The sequence below is a fragment of the Pavona decussata genome, unplaced genomic scaffold, assembly GCF_977016875.1.
Source record: "Pavona decussata unplaced genomic scaffold, jaPavDecu1.1 SCAFFOLD_100, whole genome shotgun sequence".
Classification (NCBI taxonomy): domain Eukaryota; kingdom Metazoa; phylum Cnidaria; class Anthozoa; order Scleractinia; family Agariciidae; genus Pavona; species Pavona decussata.
Genome location: NW_028145515.1, coordinates 125001 through 141543, shown reverse-complemented (window position 1 = coordinate 141543; position 16543 = coordinate 125001). Strand labels below are relative to the sequence as shown.

General features: G+C 39.5%; 2 protein-coding genes across 4 annotated transcripts in view; both read left to right on the top strand.

Annotated features, from left to right (window-relative positions):
• Positions 1-16543, top strand: part of LOC146472167 (uncharacterized) — a 152552-nt gene that overhangs the window by 54940 nt on the left and 81069 nt on the right. For 2 of the 3 annotated variants that reach the window (XM_085119591.1, XM_085119589.1), the window contains exons 1-3: positions 3170-3234; positions 4966-5039; positions 7856-7924. In XM_085119591.1, the coding sequence (XP_084975717.1) occupies positions 7904-7924 (21 nt within the window). In that variant the 5' untranslated portion in view covers positions 3170-3234; positions 4966-5039; positions 7856-7903. Of the gene's footprint in view, positions 1-3169; positions 3235-4965; positions 5040-7855; positions 7925-16543 lie in introns of those variants that run through there. The other variant, XM_085119590.1, reaches the window with a different exon arrangement.
• LOC146472166 (uncharacterized) overlaps positions 4964-16543 on the top strand; it is a 128548-nt gene continuing 116968 nt past the window's right edge. The window contains exon 1 of the mRNA XM_085119526.1: positions 4964-5039. The gene's annotated coding sequence lies outside the window, so the exon portion shown is untranslated. The remainder of the gene's footprint in view (positions 5040-16543) is intronic.

The window sequence follows — 16543 nt, the reverse complement described above, 5'->3', positions numbered from 1 at the left end:
TAACCAAATCAAAATTTGCGATGACCATGCATTTTTAGACATTGGTTTCAATTTGGACAAAAATGGCATACATTGTTTCTTATTCTCAAACAATATTGCACCAGGAGCCCATCGACTCGCTCCAATGTTATGGCCTTTTTTGCTAGGTATTCGGAGGGGCTAAGTTTCCACTCTGAGGGCTCGTCCCAGATGAGCACCCTCAGCTACCCTGAAATTTGTAGGGTACCCCCCCCCCCCCCCCTCTTCAGGAACTTTGAAATATCTTTTTGCGACAAAGCCTGGAAAATATTTATTGCGAGCTTAGTATTATTTCTCGCCATGCGCGTGTTGTTGAAAAAATGGGCTCTCTACAAATTGAAGCAATTTAACCAGCGAAAATTTTGGCCACCAAATGGAGGATTTTTTGGGCGACATACACCATTTGCAAGGTCTTGCATGGTTGGTCAAGAGGACAACAAAGCGAATAAAAGGAGAATGTTCTCATCCCTAGAAAAACAATAAAGCTGCATGCAGGGTCCAGTGAAAAAAGAGCTTTTGATAGATGCAGATCTGCTGGAATTTTTTCTAATCTCTTACCAATGGCAGATAGCGTTTATCATTTTTCTTTAAATACAAAAGTAACTCACTCATCCTCTTCGCCCTTCAGTGAGGTATAAAGTCGCAACCATCCCCTGTTAACTCTCCCCCGGGGGACTTCCCTATATAGACTGTGCTGCCAAAGGGTGTGGTTTTTGAGCCGTTTGGTCTGGAGTAGGGAACAAATTTTGACCAGGTTGGTTTGAAAGTCTGAGAATGGGTAGAGTGTCTGGAAACCAGGTCTAAAAATCGGTATGAATTTTAGTGGCAGGTGTTCAAAAAGATACTGAAAAATTACAGTAGGGCCAGGGTTTGGAGAACACCGCCGCATCCCCCCCCCCTCCTCCCTCCACCCTTCTTCCCGGGCATTTCTCGTGATCGTTTGCTATCTTTGCACTTGTTATCGGCTTCCCTGAGGCGGGGGCCCGCGTCATATCTGGGGGAATTGAGATCGTTTTGGGGACTTTGCAACAAATGCAAGACATTGAGGAGGGTGGGGAAAATGTGGGGAGTTAGATTTATGACTACCTGACCTGTGGGGACTTTCCATCTCAAACAGCGAGAGGAGATTGGGAACAAGTTGTCTTTTCGTCGATAGATAAAGTTTGGCGGAGAAAAACGAAAAGGTATGAGTTAAAATTCATTGTTATTTTGTGCATAAAATAGGCCATAAAAGCTGGAAAATTGGAATTATCGCGAAGTAGTGGACTGGATCTTATATTTTCAAGTGACGTCTTCAACTCTTAATGAGTGTTTGTCTTCCCCACCGGATGGGGGCTTTGCCAGAAAAAAAAACCCGCAGGCGGGGAATTACAGGGACTTTGAAATGCACAATTACCAAATCTTTGCCTATTCCGGGGATTCACCAACCTCGGGAAAGCCGATGACAAGTGCATAAGGCTCGCATCTCTGGGTTCGGATTCCGCGGCCCTTTCTTCTTTTTTTTTTTTGTTTTTTTTTGTTTTCTCTCTCGGGATTTGGTGTGTTTTTTGCGGTATGCGTTACCGGGGTATTCTTAGAACATGGCCGAGCCATCTGAACATGGGCATTCACTCACTTATTCCAATGATGTTCAGCTGTTACCTTTTCATCTCACCAATAACCTGTTTCGTTCATGGTGCGCACATTCCATGCTTTGCTTTGGACCTCAGAAAACTCTCACTCGCACTACTAGCGTCCCTGAGAAGGCTTCCAGTAGTAGTCATCCTGTCGGTTGGTTGGTTAGAGTTTAAGTTGACAAGGTCTGTGCTTGAAGCCTGATTGTAACGGTTTCCGTATGACAGAGGTCCTTAACAAGGTGGAGTAGTTGACCCCATTCCAAGACCCCAAACCTCGAGAGCCAGCAACTGTCTTTTGTCTGGTCTTTCCTCCAAAGCCTGTCCGGCCTTGTTGGACCTGTCAGGAGCTTGAACCGCCGTCGGCATAGGCTTCAGCCAAGGCAACAACCCAGGTCAGGAGCCAATGACTGTCTGTCTCTGTTGTATTGTATTAATTCCTCGATTGAAAAACTTCCCTGAGCAAAGTTTATTTTTAAAACGACCCTTCAAGCGAGAAGGTATGATGTATTACAATTTAACTGTCATTTCTCTCCTTTGATTGGATAATTGAACTGTAGACGGTCAGAAAGTCCCCTGACTGAACTGTTCTAAAAATACATCTACTCGGAAAAGGAAAGTGTCCAAGGCTTAGGTGCTGTTTACATGGAGGGAGAAGGATCCTAGCACAAGGAAGACCCAAGAAGGCGGATCAACGTTTCCATTGTTTCATGTGCAGAAATTTCGGTCGGAGTAGTTACCAAGTGGAGAACGAAAAGAAGAAAAATTGTCGGCCTTTAGCAGCTGAACGCTCGGCTGCAGTCATGTTTGTTCTTTTTTGTCCCTAGTACTAGGATCTTTCAAGCTGATCTAGTTTACATGGTGCTAGGATCTTCCTATCTCTCCGCTCAGTCGTCAGCTAGCCGGCAAGATCCTATCGCTAGGGCCAAGTACAACTTTTTGCATGTAAACTAAATACAGAAAACACATGGTGCAAGGGTGATCTGCCTTCTAGGATCTTCATAGTACTTAATTGAATTTTCCTCCATGAAAATAGCCCCTTAGTAGCCAGATCACTGGCTTCTGCCCAAGGAGAGTTAAAAAACAAATACAAAAGCAAACGACTCATGAACGGTGAAGAGTAGGGCCTTGATGAGACTGGGGTTAAGTCATCCAGGTTGTGTGTTCTTGATTTTATACTTGGGTTTTTCTCTTTCAATGCCCTCAAAAATCCATTTCCTTGTCCTTAATCCTTGATTCCTTGTCCAGCTCTGTCTAGTGTAGAATCTTGTTCTTCCAGCCAGCTTCATATGACAAACCATGTGACACTATTTGACCAATAAAATGAGCCGTTTACCATATTTGGGAGCAACGCGGAAGTCCAGGGAATAGCAGGACCTGAAATGCAGCCATAGAGGTCTTCATCAGGGTGCAGTTTTAAATTGTTTTGTATCTTTTGTCTTTGAATTTTCGCTGTTTCGTATCTGTTATCAATCGTGTAACCATGGGCTGACTTCATTGAGTCACAAGAGTCTCAATATGTAGGCTGCTGGGAAAAGCTTGATCGCTTTGGCGTTTTATACGTGCAACTCAATTTCCCTGCAGAGTTTCGGCATGCCAGAAGGTAAGCTTGGGACAAGTTTATGGGAACTCAATGGCGAGATAAAATAAGATCAAGCTCTGTGCACCGCTGTCATACTTACCCTCTTCCACAAACAGCGAGCATAAATCTAGCAGAACGTACACACTTCTGTTCCGAAGCAAGTCCGCACGTAAAGTTTGTGAGACGGATCGCGTGACATGTACAATCTGCTTGTTAGAAGCTAATTTGATTTATTTGTGAACTCTCATTACTCTTGCTGGCTATCATGTAGTTAATTTAAGGATAGAGCTGACGATCAAGAATGAAAACAGCCGGAGTTTTTTTCTTCGGCCTTCTTAAAGTTAAGCTTACATGTAGGTATCCATCGAAAAAAAGTTTCCAAATTTGAATGCTTCTGCGAATTTTACAGGAACATGTTTGATTTATGTCATCATAATTCATGTTAAGCTCATGTTGTGATTTTACACTATTTTTGTGTTTGTTTGTTGTCTGAATCTCTCAGGTCCAATGGCAAAATAATAAATTAATATAAAACAACTGTGAGATCAGTGGAGATTTTATATAATTAACCCCCAGTCCAGAGAATATGTCTAAAAAAACTTACTTTTTTAATAACTTACATAAACTTAGGCCTAGTTTATACGTCGCGCTACAATCGAATTGAATTCAGACGAATTTAATTCAAGGTCCCTCAAGCAATTAAATTCGACGATAGCGTGATGTCTAAAACAAATTAAATTCGTCTTAGACATTTTATCTGTCTTGGTAAGATGGATAAAATATCGATAACGCGTCTTCAGTTTAAGCGTTGTACTAGCGTTGCGTCGAATGAAATGCATACATTTTTTAAATGTATTTCAAACTTATTTTAACAAGCCCGCAGCGATCCGTGGCGACCAGAGACACTTCATTTGGGAAGTGAATTAAATTCAACCGTATTGATTTCGACGCATAAACCAGGCCACAATTTATGTTAACGAAACGACGAATTTAATGGAATTAAATTTGACTGTAGCGTGACGTATAAACTAGGCCTTACATAAACTTACTGTTTACAACTGGGGGCCGGCCCTTGCTTGCAAATGAGATATTAAGTGAAAAGATACGTCTAGGAAAGATGAGTGATCATTGCAGACACTTTTGTCATGGTTTACGGTCTGGTAATTTTTTTTAGCACTCATTTGCGTTCATTTGCTCTCTTACGATTTTTGTGAAGGTGTCCTAAGATTGTGAATTAAATGAACTTGATTGTCTGTCTAAAATAGCAGGTATCCTTCAACACAGTGACTGTTTTGAAGTCTTCTTCATAGAGCATGCTTCCAGTAGGTTGATTCAGCCGCTAAAATTTTCGTAACCTTCTGTACTTTATACAAAATATCGGATTTATTGATTGTCCATAGTTGCATATAGGCCACATTTGTGATGCATACATGAGAAATTGGAGTTGTGTAATAAATTGGAGTCTTAATTCTTAAGATTGATGTCCCAATCCTTTAGGGTAAACATTACTCAAGGTGAATTTTCACTGTTGTGTACTTTTTCTTGGATTAATGGATCTGAATTTACATAAGAGGGTAATTAAGCTGTCCATACGTTTTTTCTAGTTTGATTTACACACATTAATTCACACCTGTAAATGTATGCAAAATTATGCGAGAATATATTACCAACTTAATGCATTATACGTTTAAGTTAGTGGGTTATTACTAACAGTGTTCTATCACTTATTGGTTTTTTAATGTAATTTGAAAGACCTTGCCAGTGTCCTAGTGTTGCTTTACGTGGATTCAAGATGTCAGTGATGCTGAACTCTGCAGCAACTTTTGGTAAGTTTTTGTTGGTTCTTGAAATCAGTCACACTGCACAGGAAACTACCCTTAAAACCTTTCATACAAGCCATCAAATAAGCCTTCCCCTCCCCCTCCATTTTCTTAACTAAATATTTTGTTCCGATAGAGCCTTATACATGATGATGTCATGTTTTCTTTGGTAATTTCAAAACAAGGCTTGCTGGTGATGTTTCATGGGAATCTGTGGAGAAATATAGGACAGATTGGACATGACTCTAGGAAACTTGACTAAAATCACTCTTACTGCATGAGGACAATATTGCCAGTGCTTCTCTAAGAGGAAAAAGCCCTAGTCAACTGACTATTCCTGATTGCTTTCCTGCACGGACTGAGACGAAGCTTAGTCAAAAAGTATGATATCTTTACGTGTGAAATGTTGGTGTTGAAAATGATTCATTCAAATTATTTAATTAACTCAATCTTTCTTTTGAGTTCAAAGTTATATCAATGGTGGTCTCAAAAATGACATCACACATTGCACAAAAGCGGCAAAATCTTGGTATTAACACTGGTAATATTGATGTCGTCCATGGTGAATTCATGTTTCTTACTAACACTGCTCGGTGGAAGGGAATTGCTAATGGTCGAACCTCCCTACCTGAACTTTCTTTGCCCAACATGATGACATACATTGTTATGTGAAAAAAATTGTGAAAAAAAATTCATGCAAAGAATCATTTATACTCCCTATTTAAAGCTGGGCTCATCAAAGGAAACTGAGAACCTTTCTTGTCTCTACAGCAGATTCAGCTATTTTCCTTGCCATTTCTTCACTTTTCGGCTCGAAAATTTCAATTCAGATTCTTTGGCATCTTCACAATTTTTTTTCGGTTGAATGTGTATCATGCCTGGAAGATTTGGAGTTGCTAAATGCTCTTCTTCAATTGGTTTTTGCTTTGGCTGGTGGCTTTCCTGTTGGTTTTTCTTTCAGAACAAAGCAAAACTTTGTTGGTACAGACTCACTTCATAGATTCTAACAATTTGAACCTGAGCGTTAAATGAAACAGGAAGCTTTAAAGTAATCGCCCCAAATTCTCAAATATTCATTCACTGCTGTGTTGGTTCTTAGAATCTTTGCAAGCCGTTTCAAAAGACGTTCTAGGTCATCCATGTTAACTGATGCCAAGTCATGTTGTTTCTCTTAATGGCAGAATTATATTTACACCCATAAGCAATGCATCAGTGAGGAATTGTACAGTTCCAGAAAATATCCATACTCCCCCCACAGAAGTTTTTTTTTATTCACTTCCCCCTCTCCCCTGGAAATTCCATTTTAGCTCCATACTTTAATGCTCCTAAAATTTTGGTTTTAAGACCCCTCTCTCCTTAGGAATTTCTGATTACCACCTTCTTTGGGGTGGGTATGGATTTTTTCTGAAACTGCTCATTTTAAACAAAAAATCAACAAATAACATTCCTTAACCTTTCTTATATTCCTCTATGAGTAAACAAACATGAAGCTCAGATCACTACCAAGCCTTAAATGGTTTGGTGTACAGAAGAAAATTTGTGATGCCATCACACATAAGTGCTATTCAGGAATGTGTCTTATGTCTAAGAACATCTGTAGAAAATAATAATAATAATAATAATAATAATAATAATAATAATAATAATAATAATAATAATAATAATAATAATAATAATAATAATAATAATAATAATAACAACAACAATATTTAATGAGGGGGTCCAACTCGCCAAGGTGGTTTTCAGTGGAGCCCTCCTAACCTACCTAAATACATAAACTAACAAAATACAAAATAGATAAAAGCAAATAATTATGTTCTTTTGGTTTCTGTGAATCACCCATATTTGCAAGTCCACCCTTACATGTAGCTAAACTATAATCATTATGGTAAATGTGATTCCCTTTCTTGAGAAGCTGTTTGCAGTGCCACTCTAGTTGTTCCAACTGGTTTTAAAAAAATTAATTTCCCAGTGACTAGCTCAGTATGAATACAAGTTATAGCTGCATTAAGTCTGCTCTTGCATGTAAGTTTCTTTAAATTGAAATTATATACATGAAGGGATATGTAGTTAGCTTGTAAATCCATCATATTCCATACATTCTATGTAGGTCCTGCTACTCCAGTGGCCAGTTCTGTGCATGTACATAGGGAAAAATGAAACCTTGTGTTGAGAATGCTTATTATTCTAGAAAGTGACACAGGCATACTTGGAAAAAAGAAATGCGAGTGCTCATATCAAGAGTCGAAACTAAGACCTTCCAATTACTAGTTTGGATGCTCTACCACTGAGCTACTGGAGACTCGTGGACAAATATCTACATACTGCTAGGATTTGAATGTGGAGTGTGTGGTTTATGAAATAAATGTGATGGTATATTTCTTATTTATATTTGAAAGAGAATGATGTATTATTCTAGAAAGTGACACAGGCATGCTCGGAAAAAAGAAATCTGAGTGCTCCTATCCGAGTGCTCCTAGCCTGCTCCTATATTTGTCCCATGAACCTAGTTTAATGGCCTTAGCTCCCACAAGTCTCCAGTAGCTCAGTGGTAGAGCATCCGAACTAGTAATCAGAAGGTCTTAACTGTAGGTTCGACTCCTGATAGAAGCACTTGGATTTCATTTTCCAAGTATGGCTGTGTCACTCTCTAGAATAATACATCATATGATTCTTATATGTTCACCAGGCTTGAAATATACTGTTACATTCATTTCAAAACCTTGTGTTGTAGGATTTCTATTTGAAAACAATATTGCTCAAGCAAACATGAAATCACACACAACCACCCTACTGAAACAAGCTTTCTGTTCTATTTGCAGTTTTAATTTAGCATCAGAGTCAAAGGTTGTTTTTGAAGGCTTCCTGTGATGTCCAGGTTGACAATTAAGGTAGCTTTCAGTCTTCAGTATTGGACTGATACAGATATTGCTCATCTTGAATATTGTACAGTGAAGTAACACTATGTGTGTGTGCATTGTTCGTCTTTTATAGAAGAGCTAACCCCCAGGGCAGATGTCCATTCCTCCCCAGACTAAGCTATTACCTTACCCCTGTGAGGTGCAAGACCCCCCAAAACATACAATGTAGCTAACCCCAGGGCAGCTATTCACTGTCCTTAAACCAACCTATTCATACTCCTATGAAATGCCCAATACCCCAAATAAGAGCTACCTGTAACCCCAAGGCAGGTGTTTACCCTCCCCAAACTAAGCTTACCTTACCCATATGAGATGCAAAAAAAAAAACCCAAACAATACCTCTCCCCATGACAGGTGATCATCCTCTCCAAACTAAGCTAACCTTACATCTGTGATGTGCCGAATCCCCCAAACAATAACTACCCCAAGGGCAGGTGTTCACCCTCCCCACACTAAACTAACCTTACCCCTGTGATGTGTGCAATCACCCGACCAATAGCTAACCCCAGGGCAGGTATTCACCCTCCCCAGACTAAGATAACCTTACCGAATTTGCATAATTTCATGGCGATCGGACACTAATTTCTTTGCTCCGTGTACTTTGCTTATTTTGCTCACTGTTTTTGCTTATATTCCTTCGCTCTGTTAGTATTTTGTTTGTCATGCCCGAAACACGCAACTCTAAGTCTTCCGCTGGATCGCCAGGCACAGGAATTGAGAAAAATCCTTGTAGCGAGTTTGTAACGACTTCGATGTTAAATGAGATGCTCCAACGCCAAGAGAGGATGTTTAAAACTCTTCTGGATTCGCTTTTGAACAACTTTAACTCTCGACTTGATTCAGTGGTTGAATCTGTGGCTGATATAAAGACACGTCTAAACATCTGCCAGGAAGACACAAGCGAGTTTAAAGGCAGCCTTGAATTCTCACAGAAAGATATCGATGAACTAAAGCTGAAGATTGAAACTGAGGTTGAAGCAGATATCAATGATATTTATGATTGTATCGACTACCACATGGATAAACTAGAATACCTAGAGAACCAAAGTCGAAGGAACAACATCCGAATTGATGGCATACCAGAAGAAGAGAATGAATTGTGGGACACTGCAGCGGATAAAGTCAAACATGTCCTCACAGAGAAGCTCGGCCTTGCTGCAGCGCCCGACATCGAACGCGCCCATCGTGTCGGTCGATTTGTTGCTGGTTCCAAAAGACGCCCTCGTACGATTGTCTGTAGGCTTCGCGACTGGAGACAAAAGGACTTGATTATTAGCAGTGCAAGAAGAACCAAGCCCGCTGGTTTATTTATCAATGAGGATCTATCGAAGGAAACCATCGAGAAGCGCGAGGTTCAGAGGCCAAAAATGGAAGAAGCTAAACGAAATGGGAGAATGGCTTACTTCGTTTTGGATAGACTGGTTGTGACAGATAGACCTGCTCAATCCAGATCTGGCTAAGTTCAAACAAGTTACTTATATTACTAGTAATAATGTCAGTAACACAATGTTCATTTTCAGAGGTACTGCCCTTTAATCATTTAGAGGATTCTAGCTTTTATCTTGCGCTCTATGAATTTCAAAATGGCTTGGTTCACTTTGACCCCGATAGATTTTCTAGTCTACATTACAATCCAATTTTTTGTAATTCAAGCGTTTCTTTAACACAGTCAGACTGTCTTGATCCTGATATTATTTTCAACACAGGAAAGACTCCCTGCCATTATTTCATTGAAAATCAATTTAACGAAATGCTCTTACACGAAAATTTTTCTGGCGCTGACTTCTCTCTTCTTCACCTTAATATTCGTAGCCTTTCACTCAATTTAAACAGCCTAACTGATCTGTACAGGCCCGCAAATGATCCCGGCCCGCAAATGATCCCAGGACCGGAAATGATCCCCAAATTGAACCGTAAATGATCCCCGGACGAGAAATGATCCCCAGATTGGACCGCAAATGATCCCCGATCGCCTCACCATAAATATAGAATGGAACGGACTCAAATTTGGACAGTGGATTTAAATTTTATACACTTCGCTTTTTTTCCCTTAATAACACAAGTCGTTATATTAAGCTATATGCATATAAATTTAACAACTTTAAAAATTATAATGTAGCAGCTCAGTGCAGCAGAACAATTTTTTTATATTAACTGGAACATACATGCCAGGTGTTCTCTCAGGCGTGTAACCTGCGAACGCAGACGTATTTCCGGCTGTCGAGATTTTCTCCGCCAGAATTCTCTCGTCTATGTTCGCAGGCTATCAGGTGTGTCGCCTGAGAACAATAAGTAATTGGGTGCGTCGCCTTTGCTTCGTGAGCCGGCACTCTGATATATTTAATAGAAATTTCTTCAGAGGGAGATTTTGAACTCGGCTTTTCTTATCTCGGGTGTATCGCCAGTAAAGGACGAGCAATCGGGTGTGTCGCCTTTGCTTTGCCATGTTTAATACTCGCTGCACATCGACGATAACACTTTATTTTACTCCGGATTATTCAATTGTTCGAAGGTTTTTGAGTGAACCGGAAATAATGGACTGCACGCAGTGAGTGAATGTTGATTGCTGTGAACTTTTACAATGGGATGGGTGAGACTCGTATTGCACCGAAAATGTGGTTTTAAACTATCAATAGCACTGCCGTAAACAATGTGCCTCCTGTAGTGATCTAGGAAAAAATTGGATGGCAAAATTGGTATGCCGACAACAGTGTGTTTTGTAAAAAAAAAAAAAATAGAAAAAAAAAAAAAAGACTGGGAGTCCAACTAGCGGCAAAACGAAAACAAAAGACAAAATCAGCATATTACGCGATAACGTATTGGGCGACCGAGGCTAAAAAGCTTAAGACTAAGATCCGATTAAGAACAAAGGCGACGATAGTGGGTGAGATTTGACCGCCATCTGAAGCGCATTGACCAATTCTCCTTCCTTTTTCGAAAAAAAAAAAATTAAATAAAATAAAACTTGCGAAAGTCTTAACTGACCCGCTCTTAATTTGGAATAGTTTCGTACAATTCGTGCACATTTTAGGCATTGTAATGGTATAAGTGCATCATATACATGTATGTTACAGTTTATAGGTAAATTGTTCTGTTGTACTGTGCTGCTATATAATAATATTATAATTTTTAAAGTTGAGAAATTTGCATGCAGATAGCTTAAATATAACGAGTGGTGTTATTAAAAAAAAGGAATTCTATAAAGTTTAAATCCACTGTCCAACTTTGAGTCCATTCCATTCTATATTTATGGTGAGGCGATCGGGGATCATTTGCAGTCCAATATGGGGATCATTTCCCGTCCGGGGATCATTTGCGGTTCAATTTGGGGATCATTTCCGGTCCTGGGATCATTTGCGGGCCTGTACAGATCTTTTATCATGTTTAGACATTAAGTTTTCTGTCATCGGAATTTCTGAGACTTGGCTAAGTGAGTCTTCCCATCCGACCGATATTAATGGTTTTAAGTTTCTTCACAAACATAGGCAAAATAGAATTGGAGGTGGGGTAGGTTTGTACACTGTATGTTTCAAACGATCTGGAGTTCAAACTTCGAGAAGATTTGTCCATCAGTAATGTTGACATTGCAGAATCATTATTCATTGAAGTGATAAGACCTCGGGAAAAAAATATAGTTGTTGGTATTGTGTACAGACCTCCTAATCAAAGAGTTGACGATTTTGTGTCATCAAACAATGAATCATTAGATAAAATCTCTAGAGAGAACAAAATATGCTTCCTCGTGGGGGATTTCAACGTTAATTTAATGAACTACCAACTTCATCAGCTTACAGGCCAATTTCTAGATGGAATGTACTCTTTGACTAATATGTTTTTTCCCTTGATTACTCGTCCCTCGTGAATTACCTCTCACACCGCTAGGTTAATTGATAATATTTTTGTGAGTAATTTTTTCGAGCGTTCGAGAAGCGGCTTAATATTTACTGATATTTCAGATCATCTACCCGTCTTTTCAATCCATTCGGATACCACGTTACTAAATCGATGTAGACAAGATCTTGCTTTTATTAGAAACAAGAACCCAGGTAACATTCCTTCATTTGTTGAAAAACTAAAAAATGTTGATTGGTCTTCGCTAAAAGATTTTGACGAGCCAAATACTGCGTACAACCGCTTTCTTGAATTGTATTCAGGGATATATAATGACTGCTTCCCTCTCAAGAGAGTAACCCGTAAGCAAAGGCGCTTTAAAAAACCGTGGTTAACGCAAGCACTTCTTAAATCAATCAAAAGGAAGAATAATCTTTATAAAAAATATCTCCGTGTTCCATCTATGGTCAATGCTTCGCTCTATAAAACATATAAAAACAAACTGAATCACACCTTGCGTTTGGCTATGCGTTTGTACTACGAGAAGAAATTGCAAGATGTTAAATCAAATACCCATGCCGCTTGGAAAATTCTAAATGAAGTCATTAATAGAAAAAAGTCAAAATCTCAAGTAAATACAGTATTTAGATCCGATAATCTAGAAATCTCGGATCCAATAGAAGTCGCTAATAGGTTTTCCTGTTACTTCTCTAGTATTGGTCCTAACCTTGCAAGAAAAATTCAGTCTCCTCCATGTTCACATAAAGACTTTTTATCCGGAACCTTCCGGGATTCAATCTTCTTTAACCCAACAACCAAAGATGAAATTATCACCATTGCTCAATCTTTTACATCCGGAAAGGCGACTGGCTATGTCGTCATTATCCCAATGTCTATAATTAAAGAATCCATTCTAATTATTTCTGAACCCCTGGCCCACATTATCAATTTGTCAATTGCTTATGGTATTGTACCAGATCAAATGAAAATAGTTCGTGTAGTACCTCTGTTTAAAGCTGATGACCCGTCATTGTTCACTAACTACAGGCCTGTTTTGATCTTACCTAGTTTTGCCAAATTCCTAGAGAGAATCATGTACGGTCGCATACTTGATTATTTGTCTAATTTACATATTCTCTGTGATAACCAGTTCGGTTTTAGGAAAAATCACTCTACCATGCTTGCTTTGATTGATTTGCACGACAAAATTTCATCTGCATTGGATAACGGTGAATTAGCGGTTGGTGTCTTCTTAGACCTCTTGAAAGCTTTTGACACAGTTGATCATTTTATCTTATTTGATAAACTTGAACACTATGGCATACGTGGCTTGGCCTTGAAATGGATAAAGAACTATTTTTCAAACAGACTCCAATTTGTTGAATACAACGGTCACGTTTCTTCGCGTACCAACATTTCATGTGGTGTCCCACAAGGCTCTATTTTAGGACCTTTATTTTTTTTGCTTTATATCAATGATATAAACAATGCATCTAAAATATTACAGTTAATCTTATTTGCTGATGTTACCAACGCTTTTCTGTCCCATAAGGATGCAGATTGCTTAGCTAACATATTGAATACTGAGCTAAATAAGTTGTCAATTTGGCTTAGAGCTAACAAGCTCTCATTAAATCTGGAAAAAACTAAATTTATGGTATTTAAACCAAGTCAAAAACGTACAAGTCCTGATATTCAACTTTTAATAAATAATTATAAACTTGATCAGGTAATAGGTGACACTGCTTGTCCTTCTGGACTTCAGTGCTGCCTTCGAGACTGTTAATCATGACATGCTATTGGCCCGGCTACAGTCAAAGCTTGGAGTAAGGGGCATTGCCCTAGAATGGTTCCGGTCCTATTTGTGTAATTGCTCTCAGCGTGTGGCTGTTGATGGTGTTCTCTCAAGACCATTTCTAGTGAACTCTGGTGTTCCTCAGGGGTCCTGTTTAGGGCCTCTGCTCTTCAATATTTATGTGAGCAGTCTATTTGATACCATCGGGAAGCACCAACCTACAGTGCACTCATACGCAGATGACTTTCAGCTCTACTTGTCCTTTAGACCATCTTGCGGCACTGGCGTCAGTGAAGAGTGCGTCACAGTGGCAATGCGCAACTGTGTGAGTGACATTAAGTCGTGGGCACGGCAGAACAGTCTCATGTTGAATGATGGGAAGACAGAGTTCATTGTGATTGGTACGCGGCAGCAGCTTGCAAAGACCTCCATCAGCAGCCTTCACGTTGGTGACGCGCAGATAACAACATCGTCTACGGTGAGAAACCTTGGTGCGTGGTTCGATGCAACGTTCTCGATGGCCTCATATGTGACAAAGTATTGCGGTTCTTTGTTTTACCATCTCCAGAACATCAGAGGTATACGAAAGTACCTGTCACCGGAGGCAGCGGAGACGCTTGTGCACGCGTTTATCATGAGCAGGGTTGACTATTGTAATAGCTTAATGTACGGACTCCCTGCATACCAAATAGGTAAAGTACGACGCGTCTGGACAGAATGCTGCTGCTAGGCTAGTTGCACCCCAGTCTAAATATTGTCAGATGACGCCGCTGCTCAAGAGGCTGCACTGGCTGCCAGTCAGATCCAGGATCCAATTTAAGTTGCTGCTCATCACATTTAAAGCTATTTATGGTATCGCACCCGACTACATAAAGGACCTTATAGTTGTGAGGACACCATCTAAGTATGGCTTAAGATCCAATGACAGTTTATTGTTAGGCCATCCAAGTTTTAAATCATATAAGACATTAGGGGATCGTTCTTTTGTAATGGCCGCACCTAGCCTGTGGAACGATTTGCCGGCACATTTACGAGACTGCAGCAACATCACCCAATTTAAGACGCTACTTAAGACACACCTTTTTGCTATCAATGGTATTCGCTTCTGATTGATTTCTATATACGTGTTTTTTTTGTACATTTTACATTTCATACTATATATTTTTACTTTTTTACTTTAATCACATCATTGTAATGCGCATTTGATCATCTTGCCATGGAAAATGCGCAATATAAGTGAATAAATTATTATTATTATTGTTATTATTATTATTATTATTATTATTAGTAATTCTAGATGAAAATTTAAACTGGAAGTCTGAAATCTCACATGTGGCTAACAAAGTCTCAAAGTCTATTGGAATAATTCACAAATCTAAATTCTACTTGTCGACAAAATCTCTACGAACATTATATTTTTCACTAGTCTACCCATACCTTTTTTACTGCAACTTAATTTGGGCCTCCACTTACAAATCTAACCTTGTTCGTCTTGAAATTCTTCAGAAACAAGTGGTGAGAACTATAGCTAAAACCCATTTCTATGCACATACTGATCCAATCTTTAGAAAACTTGATATTTTAAAATTTCATGACATACACCTATTTCAATTAGGTTTATTCATGTACTCTTACCAAAACCGTACCCTTCCTTTAAAATTTGACAGTAAATTCACCTTACAGAAAGAAATTCATTCGTATCATACAAGAAACTCTCATTTATATCGTTTGCCTCTTTGTTGAACTAACATCAAACAATTTTCCGTTTTTTACCAGGGACCTAAATTTTACAACTCCTTGTGTACCGAAATCGTCAACTCGTCCTCCTCTATCTCCTTTAAAAAAGCACTTAAGGCGTTTTTCTATAATAACTATTAGTAGTTTTAATTTTCTTGTAGCTTTTCTTTCGTAATATATCCTTCCGTTTGACACTGTAATTGTATGAAATTGTAATTGTATCCGTCATCGTGTTCTTATCTTCTTTTTTGATTTCATCTTGTAAAATAATAACAGAGGAGACCTAATTAAGATAAGCTTCATAGTTTCCTTTAGGTCTCCTCGCCATTGTAACATCTATCTTTTTTCTATTTTTGTTTTGTTTACATTGTATTTGTGGTGTGGCAAAATAAACTTACATACCCCTAAGAGGTGCCCAATCCCACAAACAATAGCCTACCCAGGGCAGCTATTCACTCTCCCCAAACTAACCTATTCATGAATACTTCTGTGAAATGTCCAATACTCCAAAAAGGAGCTAACCCCAGGGAGGTGTTCACCCTCCTAAAACTAAACTAACCTTACCCCTGTGATGTACCCAATCCCCCAAGTAATAGCTAATCCCAGGGTAGGAGTTCACCCTCCCCAAACTAAGGTAATCTTACCCCTGTAATGTGCCCAATCCCCCAAACAATAGCTAGTCCCCGGGTAGGTGTTCACCCTCCCCAAACTAAGCTACCCTTTCCCGTATGCGATGCCCCATCCCCCAAACAATAGTTATCCCCAGGGAAGGTGTTCACCCTCCCAGCACTAAGAAAACCTTACCCCTATGAGGTGCCTAATCCCCCAAACAATAGGCAACCCCAGGGTAGGTGTTCACCCTCCCCAAATTAAGCTAACCTTACCCCTGTAATGTGCCTAATTCCCCAAACAATACCTATCCCCAGGGTAGGTGTTGACCCTCCCCAAACTAAGGTAACCTTACCCCTGTAATGTGCCTAATTCCCTAAACAATACCTATCCCCAGGGTAGGTGTTGACCCTCCCCAAACTAAGGTAACCTTACCCCTGTGATGTCCCCAATCCCTCCAAACAATAGCTTAGCCCAGGGTAGGTATTCACCTTCCCCAAACTATGTTAACTTTACCTGTGGCCCTGTTATGAGGTCAATTCCCCAAATAATAGCCAACCCCAGGGCAGGTGTTCACCCTCCACACATTAAGCTAACCTTACCCCTATGAGGTGCCC